General features: G+C 41.7%; 1 protein-coding gene across 1 annotated transcript in view; it reads left to right on the forward strand.

The window, feature by feature from the left end:
* Positions 1–11,516, forward strand: part of mdn1 (midasin AAA ATPase 1) — a 53,111-nt gene extending 41,595 nt beyond the window's left edge. Inside the window, exons 85-102 of the mRNA XM_069686280.1 lie at positions 527–662; positions 902–1,074; positions 1,161–1,292; positions 1,433–1,583; positions 2,620–2,921; positions 2,997–3,152; positions 5,317–5,418; positions 5,505–5,703; positions 6,742–6,915; positions 7,004–7,161; positions 7,282–7,371; positions 7,620–7,735; positions 7,832–8,006; positions 8,854–8,927; positions 9,093–9,207; positions 9,720–9,786; positions 10,263–10,405; positions 10,486–11,516. Of these exons, the coding sequence (XP_069542381.1) occupies positions 527–662; positions 902–1,074; positions 1,161–1,292; positions 1,433–1,583; positions 2,620–2,921; positions 2,997–3,152; positions 5,317–5,418; positions 5,505–5,703; positions 6,742–6,915; positions 7,004–7,161; positions 7,282–7,371; positions 7,620–7,735; positions 7,832–8,006; positions 8,854–8,927; positions 9,093–9,207; positions 9,720–9,786; positions 10,263–10,405; positions 10,486–10,671 (2,649 nt within the window). The 3' untranslated portion in view covers positions 10,672–11,516. The remainder of the gene's footprint in view (positions 1–526; positions 663–901; positions 1,075–1,160; positions 1,293–1,432; positions 1,584–2,619; positions 2,922–2,996; positions 3,153–5,316; positions 5,419–5,504; positions 5,704–6,741; positions 6,916–7,003; positions 7,162–7,281; positions 7,372–7,619; positions 7,736–7,831; positions 8,007–8,853; positions 8,928–9,092; positions 9,208–9,719; positions 9,787–10,262; positions 10,406–10,485) is intronic.
* Positions 11,517–14,756: the final 3,240 nt, after the last annotated feature.

Raw genomic sequence — 14,756 nt, forward strand, 5'->3', positions numbered from 1 at the left:
GCCAAGAAGGAGGTTTTTTTTCATGTGTTTTAACCAGACTGTAAAAAAAACTATGGGCAATAAAGTCCTTTTCTTTTTTTCACCTTTCAAACAGGGAAAAAAGAGCCTCCCCATCTGATAGTTAATTTTTCCAGTGTTTGTTGTTGTAGTACTCATTTCAGCCACCAGAGGCTGAACAGCACCACCACCCTATATTTTAAAAAGAAGAGGATTTTTTTTCTTTCAACCTGTTCACTTTTCACCCGTTCCTCATCATAATTATAAACACACAAGAGAAAACAATTAAAATCAGACTGAAAAAAATTACCTGAATTTCTTTTTACCTCTCCAGGCTTCCATAGAGACATGTTGTGACTATGCCATAAGAAATCCAGACTTTGCTTCAATAGTGCTGACGTTGATTAACATCGTTCGTGTGAATTTGAACTCTTTGATTTCCTGCAGCTGAGTAACAATCCTTTAATTTGTATTCTGAGGATCTTTTGACCAACATTTCTCATGAGTCTGCGTTCGTCCTCTCGATCAGGTGGAGGACTCATTCCAGGAGGGTCAGGAGAAGGAGGAGCAGCAGGATAAAGAAAACATCAAGGCCGAGGACAACGCCATCGAGATGTCAGAGGACTTTGACGGACAGATGCACGACGGGGACGAGAAGGAACCAGGTTACAATAACTATCAATATATACGGTCTCCACCAAATACACTTTAGGCCATACAGTATAAATACACCTGGGCATCTCGTGTTAAGTCAACAGGGTAATTACTTTAATAGATAATTTCAAAATAAAAGCCAAGTAAGAAAGTTATGAACATCAGGTGGTCTTTGATTAGGACATTATTAATGATAAATAATGTGAATATGTGAGAAATGAGTGATTTAACTTCTCTGAATGTTTTGCAGGTGAAGACGATGAGTCCTCCAAAGAGGACGAGGAGGAGCTGGATAAGAAGATGGGCGACCTGGGTGAAGGACAGACTGACACTCTGGATGAGAGAATGTGGGGCGACAATGAAGACGACGATGAGGAGGAAGGAAGTGACAAGGAGGAGGAGTCTGGACAGGGCATGGACCAGGTACAGACCTGAATCATTCTTTAATCCAGGTAGATGTTGCTTTAGTCGGTGTGTGCTCCAACAACCTGTCCACACGGTTCTCTCAGGGGGAATCAGAGCTCGTGGCGAAAGATGACAACTTGGACGCCGCAGATCCGAACAAAGACAAGAAGAACCAGGACAAAGACGAGCAGATGGAGGAGGAGGAGAAAGAGAAAATCCACGAACAAGGAGACGAGGTAACCTTTTAAGAAATCCAGATACACAATCACTGAACAGTAGCAGTCTGTGGTACTTTAATCATCATTCAGGACTAATATCAGATACTTACAACACCTTGACCATGGCTTCTGATGTGTTTCCACCTGTTGTTCCTCAGAGGGAGTTTGATGAGAATGAGGTGGACCCTTACCACGGTCAGCAGGATAAAAGACCCGAGACTGAGGCCATGGATCTGCCCGAGGATCTGAACCTGGACCAGGAGGAGGAGGAGGCGGGAGAGGACGGGGAGGGAGAAGGCGAGGGGGACGGTGAGAGCTGCTGATGAATAACGAGTCCGATTTGTGCTGCCTGTAACAGCAGGGGGTCAATAGAAAATAATGGAAAACAGAAACTTAATTTTCGATTTGTTTTTTAATTAATCTGCTGTATTCTTATTTCAGTTATTGTCTTAATTGTGTGAGAAAAAAATAAACATTTAAGTTTTTATTCAACTAACTACAGCAGTGTGTTAGGACCATTGTAAAACAAAACAGAGCCAGAGGAGAAGACTAATATTCCAAGAAAGACCTTGAAAATAAAAAAGGCAAATTTGGGAGCAAATAAATTTAGAAAGTCACAAATTTAAAACAAAAACTAGTAAAATTGTGTTTATAGGAACCTTTTTGAGCTGCGACACCCCCCAAAAAGTAGAGTGTGGTTCACTGCCCCCTCCCTCTGATTCAGCTGTTTCTCTTTTCTGTCTCTTCTCAAAATGTTTTGGCTTCACTGTTAGGGAGCTGTCATGTCGTCCATCTTTTTATACAGTCTATGGTTTAAACATGTAAAAAGTCCTGTTAGAGAGGTTAGAAGCATCACTGTTTATGTCACGTCAGTCATTTTGCAAGGAACGTCGCCTCGTTAGTGACGCCTCACAAAGGAGATAACGGCGCACAGCCTGACATCACGAGCCACAAACGCCGTTTACCCCGTCTACACGTCTCCGTGTAGAGTTTCTAAAAGTCTTCACCCTGACTGCAGTTTTATAAAAGATCCATTTTCAGTGACGTAAAACGCCGTCTGTGTGTGGAGGAAAGGTCAAAACAGAGAGAAAACGCTACGTCACCAGTGAGTGTTTGGGATATATTTTCTCACAAAACAGCTCAAATAAAAAACATGATTATCTTTAAGTTGCAGGTTAATTTCAATTAGCCTTCAGGTCAATCAATTATTTAGTTATTTCAGCTCTAGAAGCAACACATACTGTGTTAAATGTGTCACTATAAGAAGCAGTAACCAGTAACAGACAGAGGAGATGCTGGGTTTGTTTGACATTAAAACACAGCTCTGCTCTGTTTTCTTCTTTAGAGGAGAACCCATTCGACATCGACGATAAAACCACGTCTCTGGATGAGAAGGAGGAGGGACAGAAAGATGGAGACGAGGAGGAAGACGGAGCAGAGCAGATGGAGGAAGATCAGACCGACCAACCAGGAGAAGAGAACGCTCAGGAGCCAAAGACTGAAGAGGAGGAGGGAGGAGGAGAGAGAGCAGACGGAGACGAGGAGTCTGCTGAGAAAGACGAAGAGGAGGAGAAAGAGGAGAGAGGACAGGAGGCAGGAAGAGACGAAGATCTGACTATTCCTAATGATGAAGGACACAAACCAAAGGTGAGTATGTCACATGGCTGCTGTGTGATCACAAACATAGTTTTGTCATGTGTCACTGACTTGTGATTTTTACAGGAGGAGGAGGAAGGGGCCGGTGAGGACGAGGAGCAGCCAGAGTCAGCGGAGAGGAAGGAGCACAACACAGACGGTCAGACCGGAGAAGAGAACGTTCAGAGTGAAACAGCTGTGGAGCTCGCAGGAGAGGCCTCGGAGAGAGACCAGGCCAAGGAGGTGAACATGCACACCTCACTGCATGATGATGTTACACCTGCAGACACACAAAGGGAGGGGCGTGAGTAATACTGACAGGGCCCTCTGGTGTGTAAATATAGTGTACAGTCCAGCAGAGCCCTGCACAGGGCCAGCAAGCCATCATACCACACAAGGTCTTTGTTCCTACACTCTGATATTTATTTATTATTTATATATTTATTTTCCACTGGACAAATACCTGAAGCGTAGAAATAAAGATAGAGTTTGAGTTTTTAAATAAGTGCGCTACAAGTACGCTTCACTTTTGCCCTGGATAATGTAAACAAAGGCAGGGTGCAGTTAATCGCTTCGTCTGACACCTACCCCCCACCAGCAGTTTCAGGCATTAAAAATAACTATATAGAAATAATCAATGTTGTCGCTGATGGTCTGGTTTGCTTTTGTAGCTCATATAGAGCCATCAGAATTACTTCCAGTCTGTTTCATAACCAGACAAAAACTCCTCACAGGGGCTTTAAAGTAATAATCTTAAAGATCTCAGTTTTGTTCTCTTTGGCGATAAACGGTAATTGCGGGAGCACACTTCCCAGATATCCAGACAGTGCTGCATGTGTGACGTCCACGGTTGGCTCCGGTTGTAACTCTTGATTTTCCTGGCTGACGGTCGCTTTCCTTTTTAGACTGTTTGCTTCATCTGAGCGTCGAGTTTGTTTCTTTTTCTTTGGATTTTCACTTCTTGTTGAAGTTGTATCTGTAGTCATCCATCTTTTCTTTGTTTGTTCAGCCATAGTAGATTACTGTTTACTCACAACACTTGCAGAGACCGGAAAAGCAGCCGCTTAGCTCCGCCTACCCTCTCTGGCAGACCAACCACTGCTGGCTGATGGAAAACGTGTCACTAACTGGGCGCCGCTTTGGATTTTTTTCTGTTAAAGTCGCCACAGACACCCAGTCTGTAATACTGCAAATGCAAAGGCTTTCATCAGTGGGCCATAGGCTCAATCACCATTGTGTTACCTCATTCAGCGATAGATAGAGACTTAACAGACATTTATTTACATGAAAATCTTCCAGATTTTCACTTTAAAGCTCCTGTAAGTAACTTTCATGTTGTGTGGATTTTGGCGCCCCCTGTGGACAAAGCTGTACGTCTCCTCTCTTTGCTGATCTTGTACTGAGCTGAATATGTAAGTCGTGTTTTCAAACGTATCACTCACTTTAAATCTTAATGTAGAAAATGTAAACAAAGTCAGTTTCTGCAGCGTGCTGTTAATCTCCTTGTCTGACAAGAACCGGGTAGCAGCGCTTACACACATTAATTTACCTAAAAAGAAATACAGTAAAATCCGGAATATAATTCACAGTCCGTTTTTGGGGGTATCCCAGAGTGAAAAAAGGTTTTCTATTGCTACATATTAATGAAAACATGTATACAAGTTATTTCAACACATTAGAAACACACACAGATTACAGCCTACCATCTGTTTTCACCATGCTTTGAGTTTGTAATCCTGTTAACCGTTGCTGTCGTTGAGCTCAGCCTACGGTAACGTTGATAGTTGTGAGGATGGCGGCTGCACTGGCGATCATAGCGGCTTATGTCCAAGACGAAGCTTTAGCTAGATTTTAGCGCCATCGTCTGGGTAATTTACTGTAACACAATAAAATACCTATTTTTGCATTTTATACTGGGATATTGGTCGCACCGGTTTACAAGACGCAGCCCACTTTTTAGATGAAAAGAAATGTATTAAAAATGCATCTTATACACCAAATTTAACGCTAACAGAAATAACTTGTCGCTGATGGTCTGTGTGCTTTTGTAGCTCATACAGAGCCATCAGGATTAACTTCAGTCTGTTTTATAACCTGTTAAAAACTCCTTACAGGAGCTTTAAGGTGTTTCAATAACATACATGACATTACACGTTACAGTCAATGTCAACATGGGACTCAAACTCTGGTCTCCTGGGTGTAGGTCCTGTGTTTATGCATCTCCCCCAACAGTCACAACAGATGGACCTTTTTGCTCTTAATATTGCATCACCTTACTTCTGCCTTCTCTCCCATAAAAACAACAAAGGCCACTAGAGGTCACTGTCTGTCTGTGATTGTCAATATGGGTCTAAAGAAGCCGCTGCACAGATGGCTTATACATATTTCCATTGCTGTGGTGTGTCAGGAGCACGGGAGCGGAGCTGCTGATGCCAGCCAATCAGAGGGCCACCAGTCCAAGCTGACAGCGAGAATGGCCTCACAGACGCAGACTCAGAACAAGACTCAGGTATGAGAATCTGATCAGTCTGCACTCCTCCAGTACCTGTCTCTGGATTTTAATTCTTATCACAGATTTTATATTTACTTTTTCAGAGCTTCAAGAGAAAACCCGGTCAGGCAGACAACGAGCGATCCACTGGTGACTACAACGAGAGAGTTAATAAGCGTCTGCGTACGGTGGAGAAGAGTACGGAGCGCTCTGAGGACAGCAGGCAGAGTGACGCCAAGCAGGAGTCTGACCTCTACGAACACATCAAGCAGGGAGAGACGGCGTACGACACGCAGACATACGGTCAGTTATCCTGTTCATACACAGCCAACACTTCTATGGAAGCTCACTGCCGCCAATTACAATAATAATAAAACATATCCACGTAGTTAAACTGTCGGATTACATGACTGAAACTTTTCACTCATAAAGTCACGTTTTATCTAATATTTATAATTTTTCAATATCATAATTATGACCACATTATTATGATTTTATCTCTTCATTATGTTTATCTCAAACTTTTCAATCACACAATTGTGAATGTTGTCTTTGTATTTTAACTTTTAATATTTACAACTGTCTACGTTTAGTATGTTTAATCTCATTATAATGTATTTTATCTCATAACGGTGGCTGTTATACCTCAGTTGTGACTTTTTTTCATAGTTATGTCTTTTTCTAATAAATATGACAATTTATCTCATAATTATGACTTTTATGTCATAATCGTTGCTTTTTATTGTGTAATTGTGACTTTTTATTTTATATTTATGACTTTATTTCATAATTAGGACTTTTTCTCATAATTACAAGGTTTTATCTCAAAATCTCAATTGTGACTTTTTAGCTCATAATTATGTTTCATAGATAACGATGACTTTTTAACTCTAGTTATGTCTTTTTAATCAAATAATTATGTATGATCTCATAAATGACTTTATCTCAGGATTTATCTCATGATAATGACTTTGTATCACAAAATTATACATTTTAAACACATATTAATCATGTTTTCTCTCACTATTCCCACAATCATGAATTTTCTTTGTTTATTATGAGCTTCTGTCATTTTTTTTGTTTAACGTAATTTTTTAAATATCTTTTATCTCATGCATTTAAATTTTTAACCTCACAATTATTATTTTTTATTTAACATTTATGTTTTTTTATTTTTAACTATGACTTTTTATGGCCTATCATTTGTACATTTTTGTAAACAAGGCAAAGTTTTCATCTTTTTGTTTGTTTTGGCAGCAGTGAGCTTCCATACAGTTCTGTGATGTTTTCAGGTCAGTTTTAAAGTTAATATATGGATAATGTTTTTTCTGTTTCTTCCAGATGTTGCCAGTGCAGACCAGCAGAAAGCAGCAGGACCTCAGCAGGACCAGGATGAAGATCAGAACGATGAGGATGTCGCCATGGAAACAGAGAACCAGGAAGAGGACCTTCAGGCTGCTGAGGTGGAGGAGCTGAAGCCGGAGCAGCTCGACTCCAGCAAGGCCTCCAAGAAAGGTGACGAGTTTCTTCTTCTCCTGCTCATTTAGGCTTTTCTAACTGTGATCAAATAGGCTTTGGTAACATGATGTGTTTGTGTGTGCAGGTGCAGACAGTGGAGAGATGGAGGTGCAGACGCAGGCAGAAGGGGAGGAAGAGGAGAGGTGGAAGGACCGACTTAACACCACAGAAGAAGAGAGAGAGGAGAGAAGCACAGAATCGACCATCCACACTGTTCCTGAGCTGCTGATGGACACCATGCAGGTACAGAACCACTGTAACCTAAACACCTCCTTTCTTTGGGCTTCTCTCTGTAACTCTCTCTAACTTTTGTTTTCATGTTGGTGTAATGCCACACTTAAAGCTGTGTTTATGGGTTTTTAGAAAGAAGAGAGAGACCCAGAGGAGATCAGGAGGGAGATGGAGCTGCAGCTGGAGGCCTGGCACAAACTGGCTCCTGGAACTCAGGAGGAGGTGAGGCTGACTGAACAAGCTTGTTCCCCTGTTTACAAAAAGGAGATGTCATCATTTATAAAGAGCAAAACAAAAACAAATAAGGGCAGGACCCAACTCAGAATTTTGTCAGTCGTCAGATTTGGCTGCTCAATACAAAGCTTAGACTATCCGTTTCTCTATCTCCTCTATCAGCCTACATGATTCCAATGTTTTAACTGTAAGACGCTTGTTCATCAGAGTTGTTAAATAAAATGTGTGTTTTCCAGGAGAGTGCAGCAGCCTCCATGTGGCACCAGTACCAGAGTCTGACCTCGGCTCTGTCCCAGCAGCTCTGTGAACAGCTCCGCCTCATCCTGGAGCCCACGCAGGCCGCCAAACTCAAGTCAGGACCACAAACTCACTGCCTCTAATATTTATAATGGATGTTTCAAATTGTTAATCTCATATTAACACACACATCTTGTTAAATGGTCCACAGAGGAGATTACCGCACAGGGAAGCGTCTGAACATGAGGAAGGTGATCCCCTACATCGCCAGTCAGTTCCGTAAAGACAAGATCTGGATGAGGAGGACCAAACCCAGCAAGAGGGAGTACCAGATCTGTTTGGCTGTGGACGACTCCTCCAGCATGGTGGACAACCACTCCAAACAGGTACCAGAGCCCCTTTGTTTGATGCTGCTTTTAAAGCTCTTTCTATGACATGTTCACAGTTAGAATGCCAACTGGCGGAATTAAGAGGAAATTCTGGTATGTTTATACCTGGGTCATAGTTTTGAGGCAGCCGTGACACAGGCTGTAATGGCTGCACTGTAATCCTTTCCACTGACAGGCTCATATTGTTATTCTAAGTGTCTGACAACATTACAGAAAGGATCCGTACAGAGACAGACCTTTTTGTTAAAGAGGATGATGATTTTTGAAACCACAAACGGACGTTACGTCCCTCTCTGCAAAGCCACCAAACTCCATTGACAAAAAGAGTAATTTTACCAAGAAGATTGGAACATTGCCTGCAACTACAGCTGCTTCAATATGTTAGTTTTTTTCTATTTTTTATGTTACACAGATATTGAGTTGGATCTGAATTAACTATTTAGTCACCCAAACAAACTAATCACTCAGTAGTCTGGTGTCTTTGAAAAGAGCAATGTAATGACTGTTTCTGGTTTAACAACAAGAACTTTTTAGTGGACGCACTTTGGTCTGGCACATTTGCCCCCAAAGGCCATTGCAGCCATTACAGCCTGTTTCAAGGCTGCCGGCTGAAGCAATCTACAGGAGTTATTGCCTATTTGGACCATATTAGTTATTTAGTCACCAAAATAGAACCCAGGTATAAACATACCAGAATTTCCTTTAAATAAAAGAAAATTGTACCTTTGTACACCAAACAGGTAGACATAGGGCCCAGGATTAAAAATACATGAATTTCTTTCAAAGTACAGAAAGAGTTCAGTGTCTAAATAAACCACCTCTGTGTTCTGTGTGTTTTCTGCAGCTGGCGTTTGAATCCCTCTCAGTGATCGTCAACGCTCTCACTCTGCTGGAGGTGGGACAGGTGTCTGTGTGCAGGTAAGCCTCTCATGGTTTGATACTATGTAACATTGAGATCTCCAAACAAAGGCTTTAACAGATGGCGATTGGGAACATAAATACACTGTAACCTACAGTTTTATCTTTCCTTCTGTGTATGCATGTAGTTATTATGAATCTAACTTTGAACGTGTGCTTGTGCAGTTTCGGCGAGCAGGTTCAGCTGCTGCACCCCTTCCAGCAGCAGTTCAACGACGAGTCGGGGGCTCGGATCCTCCGACTGTGTCAGTTCCAACAGAAGAAGACAAGGATAGCTCAGGTGGGAATTTTCAAACTTTTGTGGGTTTAAATTAATTGGAGAAATTCCCTGTATGTTCCCTTGTTTGTTCCCATGGGGGAAAAGTAAAGGATTTCCTCCTGTGAGCAGTCTGGCCTCCAAAGTAGAAATGCTTCAGTTCTTCGAGTGGAATTTGTTGACTTCTGTTTACTTTAACTTTAATGCAACAAAATTGTGACATGAATGAAGATCTAAACCAGACAAGTGTTTCTGTCAGTTACTAACAATCCAGTTTATTTCAGAGCAGCAATAAAAAGTGCTTTACAAAAGAGATTTGATGCTACAGATGAAGACCAGAAGACTTCAGTTAAAACATCATCTTATTAAATTCAATTCAATTTTTGTTCCCTTTTCCTTTTTCAGTTATTTGTTTGATGATATTTGAGGAGAGTTTATTGACCTTGTACCTTAAGTTAAACAAATGTATGTGACTGATCCTATAAGTGCCGCTCCTCCTCTCACACTGACTCTCTCTTCATCTCTCTCCTCTGCAGTTTTTGGAGACGTCGACTAAAATGTTTGTAGCAGCTCGACAGCAGGTTCCTGGATCTATAAACTCAGGTAATGACTCACCTGCATGTTTATGTATCAACACAGAGAGGGGACAGCTTAGTAATGGTGTGCTGTTCATTTTACTGACAGTCAAATTATTATCTTCTTACTGCTCTTCTGTTTGCATATGCAGTATGAGTAGGTACCAAAACTAGGAGCCATATGTGACATGAATATGTATTAGATTTTACTCATCTATCCCCATTCTTAACCCTGCCTACAAAGCAGATTGTTTTCAACCAAACAACCAACTAGAAAAACAACACCTGGCTTTGAATCTCTGAACAGATTTGAGATGTCTGATTCGATTCAGAAGTCTGACACAGGTTTCAATGAACTCTAGTTCAGTTATTTAAATCATCACCGTGCTACAGTGATGGAAAAGTGTACTCCAGGGTGTGTCAGTACACTATGATGTCAGATAATTAAACTGCCTGACTTGCCACATTGTATTTTTCCTCTCTGACCTCTGACATCCTCCACAGAGACGGCCCAGCTGCTGCTCGTCGTGTCCGACGGCAGGGGTTTGTTCCTGGAGGGGAAGGAGCGGGTGATGGCGGCTGTCCGGGCCGCACGCAGCGCTAATGTGTTCGTCATCTTCGTGGTGCTCGACAACCCAAACTCTCGGGTAAGTGAAGAACAGTTTAATCCTTTTATTTAAAGATTTTCAGCCATGACGTGTGACTGAACCCCGGTGCTGTGCTGCAGGACTCCATCCTGGACATCAAGGTCCCCATATTCAAAGGGCCGGGAGAACTGCCAGAGATCCGCTCCTACATGGACGAGTTCCCCTTCCCCTTCTACGTCATCCTGCGAGACGTCAACGCGCTGCCGGAGACGCTGAGCGATGCGCTCAGACAGTGGTTCGAACTCGTCACAGCAGCTGACCAATGAGAAGAATGAGAAGCCATCGTACACAGGCAGCAAATAACTGCACAATAACTCCTGCTGCTCGCCTCTCAGACACAACTCATGAAAAAAAGACTTGGATAAAAAAAAAAGGCAGATCTGCCGATGTACATGTGCCTTTATTTTCTGATTTTTACTGTAGATTTTAGTAGATTTGATAGCAATCTTTGCTGTTCTTGTCCTTGTAATCAGGGAATTCTCAGTTTGTTTGGAGGATTGCTTTAAATTGCACGTCTGAGATGAAATGATAGAAACAGAAATGTGATTCCCTCGTGTGTGAACGCCTCAGTGAACAGTCAGTAAATACCTCTGTACCTGTATTATAGCCCTGAATCATGTGTTTGTGTGGATGTTTTAGTCAGTGTTACAGAGATCATGGAGTCATTCATCCTCAGTGTGAACAAGGTAACAGATATGACCAACAGTAGCATGTCCGTGTGGTCATGGAGACATTGAAGGAACTCAAAAATGTGCCTTGGGAGAGGAGAACAGTATTTTATCTCACTTCACTCCTGACGAGCTCACAGCTCCGTCAGGATCTCTCTGCACTTTGAAGCACAGGGACTGCAGATTCCAGTTTTGATAATAAACGCCCCGAACAGTAGAAGCCATGTCAGTGGTTTAAAGACATATCGACGGTGTTCATCCTTCCTCCATACTGTGTGACTTGTGAGAGCTCAGAGCTCCTCACTATGTCGGTTAAGAGTCGGTGTAAATGTTTATCACCTCAGTGTTTTGTAATGTGCTCCTACGTGTAAGCTGACATATTTAAGAGGTTGTTTCTTCATTAAATCCATGAACCATCCTGACAATAAACAGTTTACAAGGTTGGTCTGTGTTTGTGTGTGTGGTTGCAGGACAATCACTCTTCTTCTAATCTCTATTTACAGATTCTTCCTATATATAATATATATATATATATATATATATTGCAGAAAGTATTTTATATAAAATGCAGAAAGTATTTTCTGCACATGTCTGCTTCCTTTAGGAAAACAAAAGGCTATCTATTTGTAAAAAATAATCCTCGCGACTTAAACAATAACAGTCACAATGATAATTATTACTATTAAGCCATACCTCAGTAAATACAAGACTTATGACTGGTGTGTTGTACAAAAAAAGGGGAGAGTTAATTTATTAAATACATGCTTTCTTCCCTGCAAAGAGGGAAAAACCAGATATTCCCAAAGTTTGTGACGAATGACAAGTTGTTTCTTCATTTAAAAGAGATTTTGGTTTAAAATTCAATTAGGCTGCTTTATTTCAGGGGTTTAGCCAAGACGGGTCATTTTTGACCCAAAGAACAAGGGGTGTAAACAGAAAATAAGGACAACACGAGGGTTAAATGATTGATCTTTTATCAATTATAAAATTAGTATCTATCTACTTTCTTTCCACTGAGGTAAACATGACTCCTCAGTCAGAAACATCTTTCTCAGGACATTGATTAAACTAAGATCTATTTTAAATAAAGTTTTCATCATTCTTGTTAGTTTAGTGTTGCGATGATTGCTGAAACCAGAGGGACTCATTAATGTGAAGCTCTACCAACCCAAGGTCTCAGGTCTCATCAACTATCAGGTTATCAAGGTTCAAGGTTCTTTATTGTCATGTACTCCGTAACAATGTAACATAATGACCAGTAATGAAATTCTTGGTACTCAGTGCCAACTCAGCTCAACTTCACAGGAGCAGCATAATACAAAATAAAATGTATATAAAAAATAGAATCAAATAGAAATAGACTAAAAAACTACAATTAAGATAGAATAAAATCTCTAGGTGCAAGGGTGCATTGTGGTGGCTGTGTGCAAGAAAGTCATTCACATTCTAAATTAGGGGGGTTTTGTGTCCTACTTTTTTTTATTCTTATTTTCTATTTCTTTTTAATCTAATTCTATTAAAGTTCCCTGACAGTAGGAGTACTACTGTTTAATAGCTTTTACTTATTTTTATTCTGTTTTTGTGTCATTGTTCTTGCACCAAAACACCAAGAGAAATTCCTTGCACGTGTAAACTAACTTGGCAACAAACCCGATTCTGATTCTGATCTTCTTGTTACTGAACCACAACATGTCATGTTTTGTACTCTATGTTTATCCCTTAACTTGCTTTCTCTGAAACTCCTTACTCAACCTGACAATCTGCAGTGAAGATTCTGTTTTTTTTTTACTTTTCCTTTATCTGGTACTTTACGTCCATTCAGGTTTAAACCCCTTTACATGCTTACCCGTCTTTCCTGCAATGTTTTTTCATGTTGGAAAAATCATTTCATCAATCACATGTATCCTGACATGATGTTTGCTGAGAACTTGAGAACTTTGAGATCTCCACTAGAATTAAATCTAAAATTCTGCATGTTTGCATGTTTGGCTGGAGAGCATGAGTTTATAAATGTTGAGAGTTTAAATGCACACATTAGCTGATGAAACTCCAAAGATCAATAGGTGCAGTACTGAGTCTTAAACCTAAAATACATTTCTGTGTAAGTCTACATTTACAGTATTTCAACTGAGCTATCTAACAATGAAGCTAGCTATGATAATTAAAAGTAATACGTATTTTAAGCAGATCTGAGTCCATTTTCATTCACCTGAAATGGAGCACTGAAGTTCAATTTACCTCTGTTTCACAATGACAAGAAATTGGTAACCATTTGAATTTTTTTTAACTTTTGAAACGTTGACCTCACTTATCTTAGACAGAGATATAGATATACAGCTGTTATTCCTTCACCAAAAAGTATCAGCCTTTTATTCAAAATTTTATACCAATTCTTTGGTTTGTTAATAACTTTCAAAATAACTTTGTCTTAGGAGTTCCTCAGTCACATGGCTAGAGTTGGAGGTGTGGGAGGCAGGTGTCCTTGCACAGGTGGAGGATCCTTATGGTTTCAGCTGCTGGTTGCTGGCAGAGGCTTGGTTGTCCCAGATCGAGGCTGTAGGGACGATGACGGCCGTTCTTGTAGCTGTGAGGAGCAGAAGAGAGAGAATTAAAGTCATGATGGTATGTGAGGTGAAAAAGCATGATTGATTGGTTCAGACAGTGATTGATTATTGATTTTCTACACAATCTTATACCTGAGCATCACGTCGGAGGCTCCTGGTTACTGGCGGCGGCAGCTGATATGTGGCAGAGGCTTGAGTTGACGATTAGGGAGGAAACTGTCTTTGTCAATTTGCAGCTGAGGATGGAGGCTGATGATTTCTTGCAGGGGCTGCAGGTGGAGGTGGCTGCAGATTGTTGGCAGAGGCTTCACTGAGAGGCGCAGATGGCTCATCCCAGATCGAGGCTGTAGGGACGATGACGGCCGTTCTTGTATGGGAGGCAACTGTCTTTTTCATTGTGCAGGTGGAGGTGCCTTATGGTTTCTGGCAGAGGCTGTAGTAGGATGCTTTGGCTGCAGGTTGTTAGCACAGGTTGCAGGTGGAGTCAGCAACCTTGCTTGAGGACAGACACTTGTTTAAAGCATGGGAGGCAGCTGTCTTTCTTATTGTGCAGGTAGAGGCTGATGGTTTCCTTCATAGTTTGCAGGTGGAGGAAGTAGCTTCAGGTTGTTGGCAGAGGCTTTAGTCAGAGGTTGCTGCTTGTGGTGTTTGGCAGAGGCTTGAGTTTAGTTGGAGGCATGGGCTGCAGCACTCAGCCAGATTCTGCAGGTGAGGCTTGGTTGTCCCAGATCGAGGCCGTAGGGACGATGACGGCCGTTCTTGTATGGGAGGCAACTGTCTGTTTCATTGTGCAGGTGGAGGAGCCTTATGGTTTCTGGCAGAGGCTCTACTTTGGCTGCTGGTGTTTGGCAGAGGTTTGGTTGGTGGAATCGGAGGCAGCTGTCTTCTTCATTGTGCAGACAGAGGCTGGTGGCTTCTGGCAGTGGCTGCAGGTGGAGGCCGTGGCTGCAGGTTTTTGTCAGAGGTTGGAGGCCGGGGCACGGACTGCAGCTGTCAGCAACAATCCGCAGGTAGAGGCGGCTGCAGACTGCTGGCAGAGGTTGGATTTAAAGGCATGCGCTGCAGCAGTCAGCCACACTCTGCAGATTGTTGGCAGAGTCTTCACTTAGAGGCGGAGAT

Source organism: Semicossyphus pulcher, unplaced genomic scaffold (assembly GCF_022749685.1).
Source record: "Semicossyphus pulcher isolate SPU_LCO1_2020_fin unplaced genomic scaffold, fSemPul1.0.p SCAF_11, whole genome shotgun sequence".
NCBI lineage: Eukaryota > Metazoa > Chordata > Actinopteri > Labriformes > Labridae > Semicossyphus > Semicossyphus pulcher.